Source organism: Neomonachus schauinslandi, chromosome 3 (genome assembly GCF_002201575.2).
Source record: "Neomonachus schauinslandi chromosome 3, ASM220157v2, whole genome shotgun sequence".
Classification (NCBI taxonomy): Eukaryota; Metazoa; Chordata; class Mammalia; order Carnivora; family Phocidae; genus Neomonachus; species Neomonachus schauinslandi.
Window position 1 is genome coordinate 83,811,751 of NC_058405.1, and position 25,245 is coordinate 83,836,995.

The following is a 25,245-nucleotide window of genomic DNA, read 5'->3' on the forward strand; positions in this document are numbered from 1 at the left end:
CTATTCTTTTTATTTATTTTTATCCCTTATAAATTATTTTTAAAATAATAAACACAATTTAAAAATCTCAGCCTTTATTTAAAGTAGTTAAGACTATTAATATATAATGCAAATCTTGATGTTTTTCAGGTTAAAGTCTGCTATTTGGCTATTTGTTTAGTATTTATCTCCTCTGTACTTGTTCCTTTGTTCCTCCTCTCCTGCCTCTATTGGGTTCATTGATTTTCACCCTTTTTTTAATTAAAAAATTGTAAGCATTGCATTCTATCTCCATCAGTGGGGGGATGCTATAACTGTGTTGTTGTTGTTTTTTTAATGTACTCTAGAGAAAACAATATGCTCCCTCAGCTTATCAGTTTATCTTGCATTACTATCATACCAATTCATATATAAGTAAGAATCTTATACCTCCCATCTTTTGTGAAATTGTCACATATTTTACTTCTATATGTATGTAGGTATTATTATTATAGGTATCATTTTTGTTTTAAGCAATCAATAGTCTCTTAAAGAAAAAAAAATAGTATACTTACCCACATATTTACTATTTTCAGTGCTCTTCATTCTTTCCTGGCTCTGCATTTCTATCTGGCATCATTTCCCTTTTAGTCTGAGGAACCTTTACCATTTTTTATAGTCCAGATCTATTGGGAATGAATTCTTTTTGCAGCTACTCTGAAATGATTATATTTCATTTTCATTTTCAAAGAACATTTCTCCCACACATAGAACACTAAAACAGCTTTTCCTTCTTTCAGCACTTTAAAAATGTTATTTCCCTGTCATCTGTTCTTTTTTTTCCTGTTGAAAAGTCAGCTATCATTCTTATGATTGTTCTTGTGTATCATGTGTCTTGTTTTCCTGGCTACTTTTTTTTTTAAGATTTTATTTATTTATTTGACAGAGAGCGAGAGAGCACAAGCAGGGGGAGTGGCACACAAGAGGGAGAGGGAGAAGCAGGCTCCCCACCGAGCAGGGAGCCTGATGAGGGGCTCGATCCCAGGGCCCTGGGATCATGACCTGAGCTGAAGGCAGACACTTAACTGACTGAGCCACCCAGGTGCCCCTTCCTGGCTACTTTTAAAAGATTTTCTTTATCTCTGGTTTTCAGCATTTGACTAAGATGTGCCTAAGGTGTGGCCTTTATATTTATCCTGCTTCTGGGGAATGGGGTGACATATAGTTAGAAACCTGGAGAGTGTCACAGTTTTGCGATGTTCACAGGTCACACCATGCAGGATCACTCAGGGGAAACATTAAGGTTGGTCTTGAGGAAAAAGGCAAGGTAAGACCTGGGGGCAAGAATCTTTATTGTGATTTCCCCAGGAATGAATGGGCAAGGAAGGGAAAGCTGGATTAGGACTCGCTAATATGAAGAACTACAGTGGGCTCTGGAGCATAGGAGCTGTCGCTGGCTGTCTGGTATCTGGCCTTGGGTGATTAGGGTGGGTGTATAGTGGCCCACAGTGTGCATGTCCAACCAGTAAAGTGGTTGAGGGTGTGAACTTAATTGGATGCTTAAGATAACTCACTAGTCCCTAGCCAGGACCTCAAAACTAGGTATAGACAGAATTTTTAAGAAACTACATTACAGGGGATCACCGAGTTTCTTGGATCCATGAGTTGATATTTTTAATCACATTTTGAAAAAAAAAAAATTTGCCAGTATTTCTCCCAAATTTTTTCCATGTTTTTTCCTCCGAATATTTTCTCTTACTCATTTAAGACTCCACTTAGCATTATATTGTTTACTATTGCCTCATAGGTTATTACAATTCTGTTCATTTATCTTTTTCCCCTCTTTGCTCTTCAATTTAGATAATTCCTATTAACCTGTCTTCAAGTTCACTGACCCTTTCTTTTGCAGTGTTTACTCTTTTACAGACTTTTTTTTTTTTTTGAGAGGGAGAGAATCTTAAGCAGGCTCCATGCCCAGCCCAGAGCCCAACATGGGGCTCAATCTCACAACCCTGAGATTGTGACCTGAGCCAAAATCAAATCAGACACAACCAGTTGAGCCATCCAGGCACCCCTGCAGTGTTTAATCATTTAAGCCCTCCTATGAAATTAATTTTTTTTAATTGTAGGTCTCTTCTAAAATTCCCCACATCTTCATCCTTGGTATTTATCCTTTCCTATAGATCCTTTAAGGTATTTATTATTTTTAAATTCTTATTCAATAATGTTAACATCTTGCTTATTTGTGGGTCTGTTTTTGTTTTCTTGGTTATGTGTCATGCATTCCTGTTTTTTATGTCTCCTGATTTGTAATTGTATACTGGACATTCTGGAAAATATGTTGTAGAGATGCTGAATCGCTGAGTTTGGTTTAGTAGACCGTTAAGTCACTAGCAGATCACCCTGATTCTTTGAAGTCTTGATTTTAGGCTTTATTAGAGTGGGTCTGTTTTAGTTCTGCTCTTAGTCCTCAGGCCTAGACCTGAGTTCTGAGCTGTGGTTCTCATCTATGGCATGACCTACTAGGTTTTCAATGAAAAGCCCCAAATATTTACTACATCTCCAAACTTGGTGGGACATAAATTCCAAACCTTCCCTCCCCAGCACCAGACATCTGCTGAAATCTCAGCTGAGCTTTTCCAGCCTTCCAGTCATTGCTTTCTGTTGGGCTCCCTGGAATCCTACCCAGTTCATGCATAATTTAGGAGTCAGCCAAGGATTTAATGGGAGTGTCAGGCAAACTCAAGGCTCTGTAGTTTCCTCCTTTCTGGGATTTCCCCCTTCAGTTTCCAAACTGCTCCAACAGCCCTGAATTCTGACTTAGCTCCTCAGCCTCATGAGATTGCCACTTTGTTTTATTCCCTGTGGGCCACATGAGGAATAGTCACTTAAGTGTGGATCTTATCCAATGTGTTACTCTTCTTTCAGTGGATAGAGTCCCCTCTAGTTTTTGCCTGTCTTGGTCACTTTCCAGTGCATTTCAAAAATGTGTATAATTATCGATAGGAGGGTTTGTCTGATACAAGACACTCTTGTCATTACAGGAAGCCAGATGGTAGTAAGATGTTTAAATATTATTTAAAATAAAATTCAACTTTCTTTTATTTATCTCAGTAATGGTTACACAAATCTTCACCTTGAAAATCCATCAAGATGTGTTTGTGTACTTGGGTCTATATGTGCTATTTGCCAATAAAAAGTTCATTACAAGAAAAAGCCAATTTCCTGTTGGTACCCAGTTAAAAACCACTCAGGCTTTCTTGTGGCCTTGGGATCAAACTCAGATCCCCGCCTCAGAACTTCTCTCCTGGCTATAACTTTAGGTTCACTTGCAGCTCCCTAAATGAGATACAGTAGCTCCTGCTCCTCCCTCCATCCCTGCCTCCTGCATCCTACGTGGATAACTCCTACTTATTCCTCAGGCTTCAATTTAAGGATCACTTGTAGCTTTTCCTGACCACCAAATAAATCCCTCCTCTCTTCCACCTTAGGCGCCCTCTGTTGCCTTGTCACAGCCACCAGGTCCCACTCCCTGACCTCCACCTCAGCAAGAGCACTCGTTACACTAGCTGGCAGTGTCCAATGAGCACGTGAATGTCAGGAACTATATCTTCAAGTCTAGCCCCTGAGTAGGAGCTCAGAGAATGGGCAAAATATTCAAATTCTATGCCATCCTTCTCATTATGTTAGCCTTCCTAGGGCAGATGCCTACAAGACCCCACCTGTGGCAGTTTCCCAAGGCTGGAGACCTTGAAGAGGCATGGGTGCTATTGTGAGAATCCAGAGAATTGGCAGCAACTGGACCCAGCTCCAACACAAGAGGAGACATTCAGGTAAAGCTCTCCCTCCTGTCTAGGCCTGCTTCTTCCGTCAGATGAAAGGGTGGAACTTTGAGCTCTAATGATTATGTCCTTCCTAAACATAAAAGCTGAATGACTGACCAGATAGTTTTAAAGAAGACAAGAAAAAGTTTATTGTGTCGAGCAGACCTTATTTTCATTACAGTACCGGGAAATTCATTCTCAATTCACTTCAGGTGCAGAGGGCTCTGCAGACATTTAGAGCCCCAGTGCTTGTTCCCAAGCAAGGGGCAGCACCTGGACCTATGTTGCATTTGATGGAACAGGATTACAGTAAAACAGAATAGTTATAAAGAAGGTTTTCTAATACATAGTTTTCTTTAAAAACTCTAACATTTTTCATTTTTCTACGTTTACCTTGGTATTACCAAGGATAACTGGTTGGAAAACATGGTACTCGGTAATCTTTTGCTCAAGTTGTTGACGTTAGATTTTACTACTTTTATTTCTGAAGAGGAACTATACCCCTTCTCTGGAAATCTAAATGGTGACCAGTAAGGCAATGCATAAATTACAGGTGGGATGGTCTTAGCTAATACCCTAACTTGTTTCCTCTTAAATCTTCCACATTTAGCCTCTGTGTTGCTAGGTCATTTAAGACTCAGGAGATAGCCTCTTGCTTGCAAAATCATTATTAGGGAGTTTAAACTTAATGCACTACTTTTGGGGAGCATGCAGCTGCTTGAAGCTGATTTTGTTGTTTCTTTTTATAAACTCTCAGCACTCAATGGCACCCTGAAGAGGAGAGATCCCCTACTCCATGCACTGACTCACTGCTACCCAGAAGTGTCATTTCTGTATTAGATCAAGAGATCAAATACCAAATGAAAGAGAAATTGGTATCCTCCAGAGAGCTTGAAATATCAATTACAACCTGAGTTAATGAAGAATTAATTAGCTTGAATTCAATCAGGTAATTACCAAAGTCATGATTGAGATCTTCCCCCACTACATTAAGGCAGGCAAAACATGAATTGAAGTAAAAAATGTCATCCCACCAAACTAGACACGATAGCTATTTTTAACTCTTATAATCCCAAAAAAAATCCCCATAAAATCAAATACTTAAAACATTATTAAAATTACACAACAATGGAATAGATATTTAAATAACTTTGCACACAATGCACCTTCCCTTTGTTGTTACCAACAGTTTCTGTTAGGTGACTCTACCAAAATATTTCCATTTCCATGAAATTTGATGCCATTCCACTAACACTGTATTTTTAAAAATGCACTAGAAATTCCCTTGTAACTCTTGAGTTGAATTATTTCTTTTAATCACTCATGGCAATTTTAGAAAAGGACTGCTTTTAAGTACCCAAATTTACTCCTAGGGTAGATGTGGGTAAGGGGAATAATTTTACTCATTGCTAGGAGGGCGGTGTCTTACTCCAAATTTTGGTGTCCTTCAAATATAACTCCCAGCTAAAGGAAACTGGGATTTCCTTCCTATTACCTGGGCCAGTCTCTTCTGAAAACTGTAATGCCACCCCTAGCTTTCGGCCCTTCATTCAGGGACTGAGTCACTGCAACCAAACAAAAGTTGTTCATTCAAGCACAGCCTCAACACAGTTCATAATATGAGGACTTGAGGACAGCAGAGTTCATTAAGCTCCGTTCCTGGAAATGATTTCTTAATCTTTGCTCTCCCACAAGCTGAGTTCATACAACACATGGGCCTGCCATGAGGCGTGTGTGTGTAGTAGGTAAGCAAACATCTGTATGTTTCCATTTGAAATGCCACATTTTGAGATTCTACACTTTATCAACCTTATGGAAAACTAATGTGTCATCATTCTCAGTGTGGTAAGTATTGAGTACAATTTTAAAACGAACATAGCCATGTCCCCACATAGCCATGTCCCCACAGCTCCGGCAGCAGGCTGTGTGCATGGGTTTTGATCTCAATCAAATACCACTGTTCATAGAACATAAAAACTCACACTGTTCCATGTCACTCTGACATGTCACATTATTTTACATCACTCTGGCACTGATTCAGAAAGAAAATTTTCCATTATGGCATGATGAGAGAAAAAAAACTCCATTACATATATATAAATAAATGATGGTTAAAAACAATGCACTGTGAATAGTTTCCAGAAGCTTGAGCGTTTTAGTGCAATGAGCTCTTGCTTCTTGGGAAAAAAAATCTATCTTTTCGGTCACAATTTGCTTTCACGCAATAGAGACACAGACAAAGCTGACCACGACCAAATTTTAGTGGTATTATCATTTCCTAGGGCATTAGAGGTTCATCCTGAAAGATGCTGGTGACACATGAACCAAGAGAAGGAAGGAAGGAAGGCCCTAGATTACTTCAGAAGCAAACTGGGTCTTACAAAGATTCAACTACTGGTAAGACTTATGTTTAGGGTGGTGATGGATAAGGGCAGTGAGGACACGAATACTATACAGAGAACAGATTTCACACTGCACCTTCCTCACATGGAATATGCCTAAGACATTTGGTGGAAAGACATGAAGAAAGGTGGCCTGTTCCATGTCCCAAGGGAACCAGCATCTAAAAAGCATACTCCAATGACTTTAGTATTTCTTGCTCAATCTCCCAGAAAATAAACTTGAAAAATGCACAATTCTGTTTACGGTTGTAGACTGAAGCAGCGGCAGCAGCAGCCTCTCTGAAGGTTTAATTAAATCTAAGATGAAGCTGAAAAAATGTTTTTTGCTCTCATTGATTCTATCCCTTCAGTTGCTCTGACCAGGTGAGCAGCAGGGCAGGGGGAACTCAAGCTACAGCCTTTGTCAACAGCAATGATTCTGAGGGAACTTTCAGTCTTGAATCAATTTACCTAAAAATCTTTTGAATTCCCCTCCTCCCAATTTTTAATTATAAAAGCAAAATGAAAAGCTCCTTCAGACTGACTCCTAAGTTAACTTTTGCTTATGTGAATATGGAAAAAATTAATATTTGTCATAAGACTTTCATTTTTAAAAAAGACTGCAAATCAATGTTCCCTGGCATGGAAGAGTAAGGATTCGGCTATCCATCTGCAGCCCTTCCTCACATTTTTAAAAAGGAGGCAAAAATATTAGAGACAAAAACAGTTTGCACCGGAAGGAGGTGCAGTCCATGGGAGTGCTCTCGCTGCTGTACCCTGCAGCCTGGGCAGATGGAAGGACCGAGAGCCTCACGCTCATGCAAGCCAACAACACACCAGAAGACTCCCTTGCGGGTGCGTCCCACATTGCCTACTCACCAGGAGAGGCTACTCCAGAAGGTCTGTTCTGTGCTGCTAAAGACACTAAAAGCAGTGACTAAAGTGCTAATGCTGCTTCAAGATGTGATTACATGCAGTCAGAACAGGTGGTGCACCAGCAATTTTGGCAAACCAAAGGCAACTCACAGCGCTAAACTAAAAGGAATATAGAACAGTGTACAGAGAAACACGAATTACACAGTCAACACCTCTCCTGTTCTCGCTCTGGGAGTCCTTCATGGAGAAAAGTCAAAGCCAACTTTGCCTGAGTCTGAGAGAGGAACCCCCCTCCTTCCCCAGGAGTAGAGGGATGGATGATGCCATGACCTTCCTGAGGGAGCCTCGAGCCCTGCGAGATGGATAGCCAGAGGGGCTCACTATGGCTGTATCCAGTAAGGAAATCAATAAGAGACATTTTTTTAGAAAGTGGGAAGAAAAAGCAAAGACTTTCACAAATACAAAAATTGTTTACAAAACAATTACCTAAAAAGTTTACTGGGGCTGGGTGGGGAATAAGAATCGTTTTCATTTCAAATTAGTCACATGGTACTAATGGTTTATAAAAGAGAATGGCCAATTTCTGTCTTCCTCACCTCCCCCCCAAACACCTCAGAGTCCTCCTACTCCTGGTATTTTCCCTACCCTCACCCCAACCCACCCATCCTGTTCCCCAAATTAATTTGCCACAAGCCAACCCCGAAGACACATGATTGTTGGTTGGGTTTCAATTCGACAATGAACCTAATGCTGGGGAAGAGAACAAAAGGACACAGGAGCACACTGGCATAAACTTCAAGGTGTGTGGACCTTGGACAAGGCTTCTGCCACACAGAAGCTTCTGCCACCAAAGCGCAGGCTGCAGACTGAGCTCCGCTGCCAGTAAACTGAGGTAAGGAAGAACACGGTGGCTCTAGCTGGTTGGCTTCCTGTGGCGGTGCAGCATGTATGTGCTCTTGGGTGTGGGCACCACAGGACTCATTTCCTTCCAGTTGCTTTTGCCATTTTCCCTTCTGGTTAGAAGATTGCTCTTTACAGAGTCTCAAAAGATCAGCCACTTGTCTTCCTCTGAGGTACAAATCCAATAGAGCCTTAACTCCAAAGATCCAGAGCCCACTGGTGTGCAGAAGTCAAAATCAAATGCTCAGAATCAAAAGGTGTGGCACACCTGCCCAGCCAGTTTATCAGCAGTTGTAAAGACAGATCAGAAAAAACTAGCATTTAATATAAAAAGTGTTTTTCAAATGGTGTAATTTCCTATCCTCTTGTGAATGAAGATCATAACTCTTCTCGTTTCTGAGGTCCTATGGAAAAGGAGAACAATTGAAAATAAAATAGTTTACCTTCAAGTTACAAAAATACAGCCTGGATTTTTTTCCCCCGACATTGTAACTTATTAATTATGGCCCTACCTCCCTTTTATCTCTCTTTATAATTTTAGGAGCTTTGATTTGGTGTGCTTGTATTATATTTTGAAAACAAAAACAAAATTAAAAAGGCCTTTTTGTTTTTAAAAACACTGAAAACTACCTGCATACTCTAGCAGAACTGTTTTCACAAATACAATATTTACTTCTGATAAAAACACATATATTTTTAGTCAGGATTCTTTTTTCGCTTAATAACATAGAAACATTTCCCTAAGTAAAAGTGCAGCTCATTTACCATTCTCTATTCTTGGATGTTTAAACTGTTTTTAATGCTTTTGGTTTATAAATAATAAATTTCTCCATGTATATGACTTTTTTCTTGTATGGACTTATTTTTTAAGGTAAATTCTCAAGAAAGGAATTATTGAGGGAATAAACATGTTAATGGTTCCTGACAGCTGAATTATTGCCCTTTTTTTTTTAAGAGAGAGTGGCGGGAGTGGGGCGGAGGGAGAGAGAGAGAGAGGGAGAGAATCTTAAGCAGGCTCCACACCCAGTACAGAGCCTGACTCGATCTCACAACCCTGGCATCATGATCTGAGCCAAAATCAAGAGTTAGACACTTAGGGGCGCCTGGGTGGCTCAGTTGGTTAAGCGACTGCCTTCGGCTCAGGTCATGATCCTGGAGTCCTGGGATCGAGTCCCACATCGGGCTCCCTGCTCAGCAGGGAGTCTGCTTCTCCCTCGGACCCTCCCCCCTCTCATGCTCTCTCTATCTCATTCTCTCTCAAATAAATAAATAAAATCTTAAAAAAAAAAAAAAAAAAGAGACACTTAGCCAACTGAGCCACCCAGGCACCCCAATTTATTGCTTTTTAACAAGGATTGCTGTAATGTACAAAGCTCCAGCAAGGTAGACCCAGAGCTGTTTCTTCACCAACTCCCCAACAAATAGCATTATCAGTATCAATATGCATATTTTCTCAATGGAGTATATATTAATGACAGAGTCCTTTAATGTAATTATTGTTTCCTCAACTCCACTTATTATTTGTGTTTTCCTCTTATTTGAACAGTGTGTCTACATTCTTTACCCATGTATCGACAGAAACCCTTCAGGTTTCACTAGTGAATTTCAATTATTTTTATCCTAAATATTCAGCCTCTTGGCCGTGATACATCATGGTACAGTCTTCAGGATGGACAGGTGAATCACTCAAGATCCATGTTCTGTAATTCCTTTTTTAGAATTAGTTTTGAGCTGAATAAATGTTAAAAATCCACATCTCAGTATTAATAGTTTTAAAAAGGTCACTTTTGTACTCTAATGATTTTTGTCAACTGCACACCATTTGAGATGTACACAGAGTAGGGAAAATTTTACATGAAGATTTAGTCCCTTCTATTCTTAGCCTAAATTAAATACAAACACTCCATTCTCCACCCCAATATGCTTCTTTAAAAGAACACTTTTTTCAAATCAGTATGTACTTTGTCTTGATCCTAAATGTGTTCATTTACTAGTACCTGGAGAGATTTAATAAAAAACCAGGGAATCTGACAAGAGATCCCCAAAATAACATCAGGCTTGTCAGATGGAGGTAAGGACCTAGAGCCTTATGCCCAAGCAGGCCACCAACACACCAGAAGACTCCTTGCTTGTCTTATCTATACAAAACTCACAAGCCTAAATAACAGTAATTTCAATTAAAGCACCTTTAATCAAAAAAAAAGGGCAAAGAAAAGAAAAGAGGGCAGCAATTGTATTAATACATACCATTTAGAAGGCCAACTAAAAAAGAAAAAAATATACACTGGTTGATGTCAAGATAGAAGGGCTGAGATTCATTTTATTCATTATTCTATTGTTTTTGCAATAAACACCAATCATAAACTCGAATAAGTACTTCCCTAAGGCCAAAGGTTGGACCTACCTTCCCAGCGTGACTCTTGTGTTGTCTTCTCCTTGTCCAGCATTCCCATCTCTTTCTCCCTCTGGAAGCGGGTCTGTAGCTGCTTGATCTCCTGGTCGTAGTCCTGCCACTCTGGAACAATTCGAACAGCTGCTTCCAGCTTAGGCTCTTTGGTCATTGGATTATTACACTGTGAAAACCCAAATCGCATTATTTCAACCAAGCTGAAGACAGGGCACATTATTCGGAATTCAAAGGTGTGTTTATTCTTGGGTTATAAATCCCAACTGAACAAAAAGAACAACACTGAGGAACCAAATGACAGATTAGCAGAAGCAATGTGCTAGTGGGTCACACAAAGCTTCTACGAAGTTGTAGGGAGTGACAGGAAAGCAGGAAAAGAAAGTTCCTGTGGTAAAATCACAAGGCACAGAGATAATCCCATAAGAGAAGTAGTAACTTCACTGATTTTAAGTAGTGAAAACAGCCCCATCAGACACTAGAGGACTTGGCTGCCTGCTGCAAGCAGCAGAGATCTATGGATGTAAGACATGCTGCAATCCCCAACCTGCACAACCACAGAGAAGACTAAATAAGATTCTGTGTGTTAATAATGATCTAGTTGTAAACCACACTGGACTAAGAGGCAGAAAAGAATCACAGAGAGCTTACCAAATCTATCGTTTTTGCCCTTTTCTTAGAGGCATCATCACACCATGTTTCACACCAAAGCCACTCTTGAGGGAGTGATTTAATTGGCACCTGATGGATCATGTTATTGGGCAAATCCTGTTTGGTAAAAAGAAAACAAAACACAACAATCTAAAGTTCTGGAGGAAATTTAAATGAATGCATAGCAAATTAGTGAGGATAGCTGCTCATTACATATCACATGCCAATCACAAATTTTTAGAACTGAAAGGGTCTACTAAAAACCTCAGAGAAGCTAAAATATTTATTTGTAATGTTTTTTAAAACCACAAAGTTTAAAAGACTCAAAACATCTACCCATGATAAGCACTTGAAAAACTTTAGCTTAAAGCTCACAAACTGCACCTAGACTTCCCTCCATGAGGGCAATTCTAAGAAAAACTACTACTGCCTCTTGAAAGTTAACTAAGCATAGATGTGGCTTTTATACTTCACAGTTTTGCATAAGGAAGCTCTGAATCCACCCTGTCAAATGCGGCTTGACCCCAAGTGGATGAAGCTCATATGTTTTTGAGCCAACTGTATGCTTTGAAGCTTTTCTTCTCAGCAACCCTTTTGAGTTTGACACAATAAAACATACCACTGTCTTAAGACACAAACAACCAATATGATCCAGAAATTCTACTTCTGGGTATATGCACAAAGGAATTGAAGCAGGGACTCAAACAGATACCTGTATATCAATGTTCAGAGGCATTATTCACAATAATCAAAAGCTGGAAATAAGCCAAATGTCCATCAACAGATGAATGGATACACAAAATATGGTGTGTGTGTGTATGTATACATATAGGTGTGTTTGTATACATAAACATACACACACACAATGGAATATTCTTCCATCTTAACAGGAAGGAAATTCTAATAGATGCTATGACATGGATGAAACTTGAAAACATTATACAAAGTGAAATAAGCCAGGTACAAAAAGGAAAAATATTGTATGATTCCAGAAGTATCTAGAATAGGCAAATTCATACAGATAGAAAATAGAATACAGGTTGCCAGGGGCTGGAAAGAGGAAAGAAGAGAGAATTATTGTTTAATGGGTACAGAGTTTCGGTTTGGGATAATGAAAAAGTTCTGGAGATGAACAATTGCACAACATTGTGAATGTACTTAATGCCACTGAACTGTATACTTAAAAATGGTTAAAATGGTAAATTTTATGCATGAATTATACCTAATAATGCAGGTAAAATAAAGACACTCACAGACAAGAAAAACTGAAAAAAACTGTTACTAGTAAACTTACACTAAGGAAAATTAAATGATATTCTTTTTAGGCAGATGGAAAATGATCCTATATGGAAGCCCAGAAATGCAGGGAAGAATGCAGGGTAACCATGTAAGCAAATCTAAATCTTATAGATAGATAATGATTGTATTGTAGGAGAATAACTTCTGGGGTTTAAAATATAGAGAAATCTAAAATACAAAGGAACAGCCATTCAGGCTGAGATGAGGATAAACAGAAGCAAATTCTAAGGTCAGTACTACTCAAACGGTGGTATGCAGACTGCAGCAAGGAGCTTGCTAGGAATGCAGGTTCTTGGACCAGACCATATACCTACTGAATCGGGCAGTGGGGATGGGACCCAGGAATTAATGGTTCAACGAATTCTCCAGGTGAATCTTTTATATATGATAAAATTTGAGAAGCACTGTTCTAATGTTTTTGCACTGTCTGGTAGGTGGATAAAATATACCGGTTAATATTAGCCTTTGCAATTCAGAAACGCATATTATAATCTCTAGGATAATCACTAAAAAAAAACTGTAAAAAAGTATATAGTTAATTTAAGGGGCACCTGGCTGGCTCAGTTGGTAGCGCATGCAACTCTTGATCCTGGGGTTGTGAGTCTGAGCCCTATGTTAGGTGTAGAGATTACTTAAAAATTAAAAAGTCTTACAAAAAAGAAAAGTGTGTAGAGATAGATAGATAGCTAATAGAGGGAAAATGGAATTATAAAAAAACTCTCAATCTGAAAGAAACTAACTAAGGAGAAAAAAGAAATAGAGCACATGGAATAAGCAGAAATACTAGAAAAGCCTATTTTACTGGTGAATACATAAACTATAAATGGACTAAATGTTCAAATTAAATGACTGTTATACCAAACATAAAAACCAACAGACATAAGCTATTTATAAGAAATAGAACTAAAACATAAGGATAAAGAAAAACTGAAAATAGAAGGACAAAAACAATACATCATATAACAATAACCAAAGGAAAACTGGAATAGATGCACTAATATTAGGTGAAGCACACTTTAAGAACCCACTTTAAGAACCCAAGGCCCCCCAAAATCATTAAAGTTTCATTTGTAGGAAATATATGACTTCTAAGTTTTTAGGCACCTAATGATATAGTCTAAAAATACATAAAGCAAAATCTGACAAAACCAGAGATGAGGAAGATACCACAATATAGAAAAATATTTTAAACACAATTCTCTCAGTAACTAATAGAAAAACAAACAAAAACCACATAATTTGACCTAATGGCCTATATCTAATATCTACAGGATACAAAACCAAATGAAATGTTTACCAAAACTGATCACATTTGGGTCAACAAACTTCATACACCTAAAATCATACAGAAGAAATCCTCAAACCATAAAGCAACTGAGCTAGAAATAACAATATAACTAGAAAATTCCCATGTATTTGGAAAAAACTTCTACATAACTCATGAGTCAAAGAAGAAATCATACTGAAAACTAGAAATACATTGTACCAAATGACAAGGAAAATGCTACATATAAAATGTGTGGAATGCAGCCAAAATTCTGGTGAGATAGAATCTGATCACTTCAAATGCATATATTAGAAAAGACTAAGAATCATGAACTAAACACCTATCTCAAGAAGTTAGAAAAAAAATCAACAAATTAAAGAAAGAGGTAAGAAAAATAAAGAATAAATTAGTTAAATAGAAAAGAAACATACAGACAGGATGAAAAACATTAAAAGATGCTTCTTTAATTTTTGGTGAGGTGATAAAGGGAAAAAAGCACAATAAACAATGTCAGGAATTTTTCTTTTTTTTAATCATCATTTATTTTTTTATCAAGTACAGTGTTTCTGATAGGAATGCCCTTGGAAAAAGAAGAATTGATATTTTTTATAATTTTTTTTATTATGTTATGTTAATCACCATACATTACATCATTAGTTTTTGATGTAGGGTTCCATGATTCATTGTTTGCATATAACACCCAGTGCTCCATTTAGTAAGTGCCCTCTCTAAGACCCCTCACCAGGCTAACCCATCCCCCACTCCCCTCCCCTCTAGAACCCTCAGTTTGTTTCTCAGAGTCCATAGTCTCTCATGGTTCATCTCCCCCTCCGATTTCCCCCCCTTCATTTTTCTCTTCCTGCTATCTTCTTCTTCTTCTTCTTTTTTTTTTTTTTTTAACATATGTTAGCAATTTTTAAGAGAGAAGACACCAGTATAGATGCTATGGGACTTTAAAAAGATAACTGGAGTGATGAAAGCATTCTGGTTCTTGATACACATTTTTTTTTCTTTTTTGATACACATTTTCTAAAACAGATTATACAGTGTACTTACAATCTGAGCATGTCACTATATAGAGGATAGTACAAGCAACTTCATGATTCTATGTTAGGAAATTTAGAGACAACAAAAACACTGATAAAAGAAGTAATAAAAAATGCCAACAGTCTCATAACTATTAAAGAAACTGAAACCATAATTTAAGCACAAAGAAATTAGAGGCTTCACTAGTGAATTCCACCAAACATTTAAGAAAGAAATAAAGCCAATCTTATAAAAACCAATTACAGGTAAATTAAAAAAAAAAAAAAAAAAAACACAACCCAACTCATTTTATTAAATCTCAATACCAAAATCTGACAGAGATATTACTACAAGCCAATGTCACACAAAAACATAAGTGCAAAATTCTTAAACAAATACTCGCCTCCAAAATCCAGGACTATATAAAAAAATAATAATAAATCATAATCAAGTTGGATTTTATAATTCAGAAATTATATTTAGGTATAAAATTAACTATATTTACAGAATAAAAGAGAAAATCATATTATTTCAGCAGATGTCAAAAATTTACAGAATTTAACACAAGGGATCTTTTTTTTTAAGTATCAAAAAAGAACTAAAAGGAACTTCCTTAATGTGAATAAGAGGTATCTACAGAACATCTACAACAAACATCATACTTAGTGGTGAAATGCTGAATACTTTCATCATTTTGAGTCAAGAATGTCCACTATCAACATTTCTATTCAACATTATGGAAGTCCAGTAAATAGTGAAAGCAAGAAAAAAAATTTTTTAAATGTAAGATTGGAAAAGAAAAAATAAAACTGCCATTATCTGTAGATATATGATGCTTACATATATAGAAAAGACAAAAGTATATATATATATATATATATATATATTAGCAGGGTGGCTGAGTACGACAAAGAACAAAAATCAGTTGCAATTCTAGATACCAGCAACAAACAGAAACAAAACGCTTTTAAAAATAACTCTAAAAAAGATGTACAAGATCTCTATGAGGAAAACAATCTACATTATTGAGAGAAATTAAATACAACCCAAATATAAAATCCTAGCAAGTGTTTTTTTCCTCCTGAACTTGACAAGCTCGTTCTAAAATGTATATGAAAAAATAAAGGACAAAGAATACTCTAAGACATTCTTTAAGAATAAGGTGGGAGGATTTGATTTACTGGGTATCATGACTTATTACAGAACTAAAGTAACTGAGGTATTTGTAGTATGGATGTGAAGATAGACAAATAGACCAATCAAAAACTAGAAGACCCAGAAATGGATCCATGCATATATGGGCACTTCATATCTGACAAAGATGATATTATAGAGCAGTGCATTTCATTAAAAAAAAAAAACTGATATAAATGTATATGTACATAAAAAGTGAAAGTTGAACTCTATCTCAAAAACAAATTCCTCCTGGAATAATGATTTGAATGTGAAAGAAAAAAACAATAAAGCTCATATAAAAAAAAGTATCTTTGTAACTTTAATAGGGGTCAAAAAGCATTAACCGTAACAGAAAATATTGACCAGTCTGACTACAAAAGATACCATTAAGAGAGTTAAAGTGGGAAATTCTGCAACATATATAACAAAGGATACACTATCAGTATATATAAAAGAATGCCCATAAATCAAGAAGAAAAATTTCCAACAACCCAAATACTTAAATAAGCATATCACAAAAGAGAATACCTAAGTGGCCATAAACACACAAAATGGTACTCATTTTATTATATTAATAATGGAAATGCAAAATAAAACCACAATGAGGAGCAACATCAGCAAAAAATGGTGGAGAAAGGAGCTCTGAAAGTTCACCTCTCCATAAAAGCAGCCAAAAACATGACAAAAATAGAACCAACATTTTTCAGAACTCTGGAAATTAACCAAAGGTTTGCAGCAACTTAAGGAGCAACTAAAAGTCAACAAAAAATGGTTGAATGTTGATAAGAACAGTGAATTCTGAGGCATCTGAACTTACCCTATTCCTATTCTCCTGCTCCCCATAAGCCTCAAAAAATAACAGCCTGAACTCCCATACTGGAGAAAGGAAAAGGACGCTGGAGATCTTTCAAGCTACATTCCCAAAGCAGAGGCATTATTTAAAGACTGTACTATATAGGCCCGTCTATTCAATCTCAGTTGAACTTAACCCAATGATAAAAAGCTTCTCCTCAGCAGCACTTGAGGATTATATTAAGCTTTCCGAGGCTGTCTAAAGTGGAACAAAGAATATACTAAGCAAAATTCTTAACAGGAGAAACCAAAGAATTAGATATCCATAGGAGGCTTTGAAAAGAAAAGATATATTCCTGGGAAAACAGAAAGCCACGCACATGTATAAGGCTCTGAGCATGCTCAGTGGTGTGTGCATAAGCAAGAAAGACCTAATAAAGCCAAAAGCTCTCATCTCTGGTTGATCCTGAGGCTCTATGCAACAAAGAAGGTAGAGTGGTAAACTGCCTGGCTAACTGTTGAGGATGTGTCCCAACATGCACCCAGAGGCTGCTGGCAAAAAATGGAAGTCTTAGGGGTTCTGAACACTTAAGGAAATCTCTGTCCAATTTTAGCTGACCACTAAGCTAATCAGGCAGACCAAAAATGCAGACTTCACAGAACTGGTTTAGAAGTCCAAAAACAAACAATCACTCCTGCAATAGGCAGCAACAATAAACCTTGGGGACGGGGGAAAGTCTAATTTCCAGAGTGCCACACTATATTACTTCAAATTTTCAGTATTCAACAAAAAAGAAGAGACATGCGAAATACCAAATATACAAAACCCATATACAGGGGTAAAAAGTAATCAACAGAAACTATACTTCTGGAGGCCTAGACATTGAATTTACAACACAAGGACTTTATATCGGGTATCTTAAATATGTTCAAATAGGAACAAAGGAAACCAAGTCTAATAGAACTAAAGGAAAGTATATTAATTGGTAATTAATATTATTAGTAATTAGTATTATTAATTAGTATAAATAAATAGTAAATTAGAGAATAAAGAGGTACAAATTATACAAAAGAACCAAACAAAATCTACTGTTGAAAAACACAATAATTTAAATGAAAATTCACTAGATGGGTTTAGCCACAGATTTGAGTAGCAGAAAAAATAATCAGGTCAAGATGGCGGAGGAGTAGGAGACCTGGATTTCGTCTCCTCTCAGGAATTCAGCTGGATAGGGATCAAACCATTCTGAACACCTACAAACTCAACAGGAGATCGAAGAAAAGAAGAGCAACAACTCTCTCATCAGAAAAGCGACCACTTTCTGGAAGGTAGGACGTGCGGAGAAGTGAATCCGAGGCGATATTCGGGAGGATAGACGGCGGGGGAGGGGCCTCCATAGGCCGCTTCTGGGAAGTGATAGAGCCGCGGAGCACAAAATCGGAACTTTTAAAAGTCTGCTCTGCCGAGGGACGTCACTCCAGTGGCTAAGCGGGGGGTGGAACCCTCGTGGGACAGTGTGGTCTCAGGACCCTCGGGGTCACAGAAAGACCAGGGGTGCCTGAGTGCGGCAGAGCTCCCAGGTATCAGAGCGGGGAAGCCGGCTGCAGAGACGGAGCTGAGGGCGGGCCCTCAGCTTGGGGTTGCCATAAACCGTGATCCGCGGCACAGTCGGGCCACTGCTCCTCCAGCAGGGACCCAACAAGCGGCAGATCCGGGGAGACTCACCTTGTTCCCCCAGGAGGAGCGGCGTGGGAGCGCACCACAGGGATCTGCTGGGTTTGGAAACTCCACATGAGGTCGGGTGCCAGAGATAGAAAGGCATGGTCACAGGCCGGGTGAGCACGGAGTGAGGCCGGAGACCAGGGAGATGGGAGTGACTGACGGCTTTTCTCTGGGTGCTCACTGAGGAGCGGGGCCCCGAGTTCTCGGCTCCTCTGGGCCGGAGACTGGGAGGCCGCCATTTTCACTCTCCGCCTCCAAAGCTGTACAGAAAGCTTGCAGGGAACAAAAGCTCCGGAGAGCAAACCAGAGCAGATTACTTAGCCTGGACAGGGCAAGGGCGGGGCATTCCACCTCCGGCAAAGACATTTGGGAACCATGGCAACAGGCCCCTCCCCCAGAAGAACAGCCAGCCAAGACCAAGTTTACTGATCAATGAGAACGGCAGAACTCCAGCACTAGGGGAATACTGCACATAGAATCCATGGCTTTTTTACCATGATTCTGTACTCTTTCAAAGTTAATTTTTTTTAACTGTCTTTTTTTTTTTTTTTGAATTTTTCTTTTTCCCTTTTTCAACCAATATCTTATCAATCCTTTTTTAAAAAAACATTTTTATTTTTCATTTTTAGAATCATATTCTATCCCTTCATAGAAGTTACCCTTATTTTTGGCATATATATCTAAGTTGTTCTCTCTTTAAAATTTTGAGATAGTTTCTTCTAACAGACCAAAATATACCCTAAATCTCTAGTATATGGTTTTTTCCTACTCCCCTGCCTGATCACATTCTCTCCTTTTTCTTTTCTTTTTTTTTTTAAATCCTCTTCTTTCTTTTTTCAAACAAATTCTTATCAATTCCTTTTATAAAATTTTTTAAAATTTCCTCCTTTACAGTCATATTCCATCCCTTCATCATATCAACCCTTATTTTTGTACATATATAAGTTTTTGTTCCTTTAAAATTTTGGGAGACACTTTCTTCTAAAAGACCAAAATACACCCCAAATCTAGTGTGTGGCACTGATCTATATACCAGCCTGATCATATTTGATCACATTCTGGTTTTTGTTGTTGTTGTTGTTGTTTTGTTTTGTTTGTTTTTGTTTTTATCTTTATCTTTTTCTTTTTTTTCTTTCTCTTTTTTCTCTCTTTCCCTTTCTTTTCCCACTGCTTCAGGTCTTTTCTGATTTGTTTAGAGTATATTTTCTGGGGACGTTGTTACTCTGCTAGCATTTTGTTCTCTCATTAATCTATTCTCCTCTGGACAAAATGACAAGATGGAAAAAATCACCTCAACAAAAAGAACAAGAGGTAGTACCGACTGCCAGGGACCTACTCAATACAGACATTAGTACGATGTCAGATCTAGAGTTCAGAATCATCACTTCAAAGATACTACATGGGCTTGAAAAAAATATGGAAGTTATTAGAGAAACCCTTTCTGGAGAAGTAAAAAAACAGTATGGAGGTTCCTCAAAAAGTTGAAAATAGAGCTACCATACGATCCAGCAATTGCACTACTGGGTATTTACCCCAAAGATACAAGTAGGGATCCGAAAGGGTACGTGCACCCCGATGCTTATAGCAGCAATGTCCACAATAGCCAAACTGTGGAAAGAGCCAAGATGTCCATCGACAGATGAATGGATAAAGAAGATGTGGTATATATATACAAGGGAATATTATGCAGCCATCAAAAGGAATGAGAGCTTGCCATTTGCAACGACGTGGATGGAACTGGAGCGTATTATGCTGAGCGAAATAAGTCAATCAGAGAAAGACATGTATCATATGACCTCACTGATATGAGGAATTCTTAATCTCAGTAAACAAACTGAGGGTTGCTGGAGTGGGGGGTGGGGTGGGAGGGATGGGGTGACTGGGTCATAGACACTGAGGAGGGTATGTGCTCTAATGTATGAGGATTAACATAACAATAAAAAAATTTTTAAAAATAATAATAATCAGGTCAACTGTAGATAAATCAGTTGAGATTATCCAGTCTTAAGATTTTCCAGGAGCAGAGAGAAGAATGAAAAAAAATAAACAGAGCTCACAGAACTGTGGGAAACCATCAAATATATGAACACATACAATCGGAGTCCCAAGAGGAGAGAAAAAGAGGCAGAAATAATAAAGAAATAAAACTTCCCAAACTTGGTGAAAAACATTAACCTACACATTCAAGAAGTTCAATGAACTCCAAGTAGGATTAACTCAAAAGAGACCCAACCTAGCTACATCATAATCAAAACTATCAAAAGAAAAGACTGGAGATAGTGACTTGTCAGGTAAGGGATTCTCAAGATTAACAGCTAACTTCTCATCACAAAACATGGAGGCTAACAGTGTGTGGGACAATATATTCAAAGAAAAATATGAGAAAAAGAAAAAATGACAAGCAAGAATTTTATATCCAGCAAAACTATCCATCAAAAACAATGAAGGAGAAAATTACCCCCAAGAGTTTGTAGCTCCAGAGCCATCCTATCAGAAATACTAAAGGGAGACCTCTGGGTGAAATGAAAGGACACTAAACAGTAACTCAAATCTACACGAAGAAATAAAAGGCACCAGTAAAAGTATGTAGGTAAATATAAAAGATAATACCAATGTATTTCTTATTTAGAGCTTTCCCCCACCTGGTTTAAAAACAATTACAAACAGTAGTAATCATAAATCTGTGTTGATAGGCATATAATGTATCATACAATATATATACAATGTATCATACAAACTGTATGATAATAAAAGTATGGGAAGGAGGGGAACAAAGCTATATAGGAACAAAGTTTTTGTATACTACTGAAATTAAGTTGTTAGTAACCCAAACTAAACTGTCATAAGTTAAAGTGTTAATGATAACCATCAGGACAACCACTGAGAAAATAACTCAAAAATATACAGTACAGGAAACAAGGGAATTAAAATGACAGATGTAAATCCTACTTGACTAATAATTATAGAAAATGTAAATGTAATAAACTCTCTAAATGAAAGCCACATAGGATGGTAGTTCACATATACCAAATTAACAGACTGACAGTAAGTACTGGTCAAAACACGGAGCAACAGGAATTCTTACATGGCTGTTGGGAGTATAAATTAGAACTTTGGAAAACTGTTTAGGATCATTTAATAAAGACAAACACAAATCTGAAGACTTGGTAATTCCACATGTAGTTGTACACACAACTGAAATATGTGTACATGTGCATCAAGACAGTTGCATGAATGCTCACAGCAGCATTATCCATGGAAGACAAAAACGGAAAACAACCCAAATGTAGTATAAACAAAACACAGTACACTACACACAACAAAATGGATGGATTGCAGAAACATAACGTTGAGCAAAAGAAATTAGATTCAAAAGAGTACAGCTTTTAAGATACAACTGAGGTAGGGAGGAAAAAAACAGGCAAAACTAAACTATAGTATTTAAGGATACACATTCAAGGAGTAATTCTACAAAGAAAAGAATTGAGGTAATTACCACCAAAGTCAGGATGCTGGATACTTCTGTTAGAGAAGAAAGATGGCTGCTGGGATGCTAGTAATGTTCTATTTCTTGAACTGGATGATGGTATATGGGCATTTGCTTTGTGGTAATTCACTGATGCATATGAATATGTATATACCGGTATAATTTTGTTTTGTATGCTTTCCTTTATGGGTGCTATATATCACAATAACAGTTGTAAAATGTTTAAGGCAGACTTAAGCAAAACAAAATATGTAAAACTAGGTATCTAAAACAAACTATTATCTCACTTCTGAAAAATATTTAGCATTAATAAATTGATTTGGCTAAACTTCTTAAAAAAAAAACCACCATGGTTAAAAAACAAACACACACACACACACACACAAAAACACCATAGTTTCTGACATAGGAAAAAAAGGAGGGATGCCTGGGTGGCTCAATCAGTTAAGCGTGGGCCTTCAGTTCAGGTCATGATCCCAAGGTCCTGGGATCAAGTCCCACATCAGGCTCCTTCCTCGGCAAGGAGCCTGCTTCTCCCTCTGCCTTCCGCTCCCCCGCTTGTGATTTTTCTTTCTCTGACACATAAATAAATAAAATCTTTAAAAAGAAAAAAAGGGAAATTGTAGACTATCTACTGTGAATCTTTGCTAATTAGTTCCTAAAAAGAAACAAATTGCTCCTAGCAGGCAGAGAAACAAATTTATCAAACAAGGTAACTTGGGTGCAAAATTGAAAGATACGATAATGGTTTGAAGAGGCAGCATCCTCCTTCCATCTCCCTTCCAAACTCACATCAGGCCTATGACATTTTTCACTAGTATTTCTTCTCTTGAGGATAAAAATGTCTCACACACACACACACACACACACACACACACACACACACCCCACAATTCCTTTCCATGAAGAAACAAAACACTGTCCCAACGGAGGAGAGAATTGAGAGGAAAATAATAATTTAATTCCTGAAACAATATTGCATACCCATCACTGAAAGTGTTAACGAAAAAAAATAGCCACTTACTTGATCAAGATTTGAAAGGCTGTTAGGATCCTGACTCAGACCTTGGTACTGTCCCCTGAGTCTGTCACCAGCAGCTATTTTCCTAAACTTCTTCAGATCCACGACATACAGTGCACTGGATAGAGAAGAACTACTTGTTATAACCATGGATTGTGGCAGAAAAAGTAACCTCGCTGAATAATGGTCACCAGGTAAACATCCTGGCCTCTCTTTGAAAAAGTAAGCTGTGGCCTCAGTGTGGAGCTCAGGGTCAGTATGTGCTCCTTCAAAGATGGCTCAGGAAATTATTGCAAAACCCATATTCTGCCACCACAAACTCACTTTGTCCCTCTTCCTTATTAAATTGCCTTCCTTATTTAGCTACCTTAAATCTCTGACAAAAGAAAACTTCTACCAAATGTCAGCAGATTAGGTAATAAAAGCTAACCATCAGTCAAAGATATCCTGTTGATGTCTTAAATGTTGCAGGGAAAAAAAACCCCAAGTGTTACAGATCTTCTGGACCAAGAACATTAACTGATGACAAAGAAATCACCAAACCCCAACATTTATGTCTGTAAATGCTGCTACCTACACATCCCCAGACCTTCCAGATCTTCCAAACCACACTCGACCCAGAGCAGATAATGTAATGTTACACAGTCCATCCTAGGAGTTCTACTTCTAGGAATTTGTCCTACAGATATATTTGAAACATACTAAATGATGTATTTAATTATTCACTGCAACACTGCATGTCACAGCAAAATACCATAAATAACATATACACTGGAATAATATGTAGATGTAAAAAGGAAGGTCTCTCTCTCAGGACATTGATGTAAGATCTACTAGAGATATTAAATAAAGCAAGGCACAAAACTGTAAACATGATGGTATATTTTGTGTAAAAAAAGAAGTTCAGTTGATAATGTAAGAATCAAACTCTGGAAGGACATATAGTAAATTAATAAAGTCGGTTATCTGTTGTAGAAATGGGAACTGGGTAGAAGACAGAAAGGACTGGGAAGATTATTTTTCACTGCATATTTTTCATAATTTTTATTTTTGAACCATGTTAGTTTATTACCTATTCACAAATTCAAATATGTAAAATAAATTTTTTAAGAAAAGAAAATCAAACAACACTGGGAGTACTCCTTTTTCAATACCTGATATGATACTTTCGCCCAGCCAAATGACTGGCCCAGTACCCTGATTTCCAGAACCTATAGCCATCCATTTCTTTTCGGCTATCACAGAAAGGAGTATAGCCATAAGGAGCACCATCCAAATTGAAATCTCTTAACTCTTTCAGATCCGTTCGTACAATCTGGAAAAAAGAAGATCACAAGTCATTGTTTTGTTTTGTTTGTTTTAGACGGAGGGAGGCGCAGAGGGAGAGGAAGAGAGAGAATCTTAAAATAGGCTTCACGCCCAGTGCAGAGCCTGACACAGGGCTCCATCTCACAACGCTGAGATCATGACCTGAGCCGAAATCAACATCATGTTCTTCATGGCAGAGCAAATTGATGGCAAAGAGAGACCCTTAGTAATGGAAAATGAAAAACTGCACTTATTATATAAAGTTATCACTGCATGGAAAAGAAAGAGTATTTCTCACCCATAAAGATATACCTGATAAAGGCAAATGTCTTAATCATGTTACATCTTTAAATAAACTGCTTCATGAACTGCTACCTTGATTATGGTATAAATGAATAATGGAGGTTGTGGTTAACTGATTACAGGACTCTGAAAAAATGCAGTGAAAAATCAATAACCAACTGAGCCACCTAGACGCCCCACAAGGCATTTGTTAAACAGCCATGCAGACAGCAGTTTTCTTAAAATACAGACTGCCTCACTGAGACATTACAGAGGGCAGCTCTGAGGTTAATGGCACAGGCTCCAGTGGTAGACCCAGTCTGAGCCCGGATTCTTACACTGATTAGCTGACTGCCTTCACTAGCAAGTAAGACACTTTGCCTAGTGCTTGTCACACAGTATTCTAATTATTCAAAAAGGTAGAAATAAAACAAATTTACACTACTTAGCCTCTCTGTGACTGAGTTTCCTCATGTGTAAAATGGAGACTTCACAGGATTACATGAATCAATATATGGACAGCTGTGTAAAGATGCCTGACACACAGCAAGTACTCAACAAGGAGTAAGTGTGCTTATATTAGAATCCAGAAAGCATGCTTTAGTCAAGCCAGTTGTGATACAGGGAGTCAGATGAGGCAGGTAATTCCAAAGAGGTGGATGAAGCCTCTGGCCACATGACTTTTGCACATATTACATATCACTTCCATTCAGATGATTACTTCGGGTTTCAGCCAGGTCAGGGGAAGGGGGAAGGTTGTAAAGGACAACTATATTCACGCTTTTTGAGTTTGTGTGGTCTAAAACCACAGTGTGTTCCTTTTAGGTCAAATCTTGACAGGAGGAAGAATATCTGAAGAGTTCCAAATTA

The 25,245-nt window shown here is 37.8% G+C and overlaps 1 protein-coding gene across 1 annotated transcript in view; it reads right to left on the reverse strand.

Annotated features, from left to right (window-relative positions):
• Window positions 1-3,911: 3,911 nt before the first annotated feature.
• The window catches only part of UGGT1 (UDP-glucose glycoprotein glucosyltransferase 1), a 112,041-nt gene continuing 90,707 nt past the window's right edge, over window positions 3,912-25,245 (reverse strand). The window contains exons 37-41 of the mRNA XM_021695812.2: window positions 23,940-24,100; window positions 22,789-22,903; window positions 10,995-11,111; window positions 10,344-10,512; window positions 3,912-8,343 (exon numbers count right to left, since the gene is read on the reverse strand). Coding sequence (XP_021551487.1) covers window positions 8,318-8,343; window positions 10,344-10,512; window positions 10,995-11,111; window positions 22,789-22,903; window positions 23,940-24,100 — 588 coding nt within the window. The 3' untranslated portion in view covers window positions 3,912-8,317. The remainder of the gene's footprint in view (window positions 8,344-10,343; window positions 10,513-10,994; window positions 11,112-22,788; window positions 22,904-23,939; window positions 24,101-25,245) is intronic.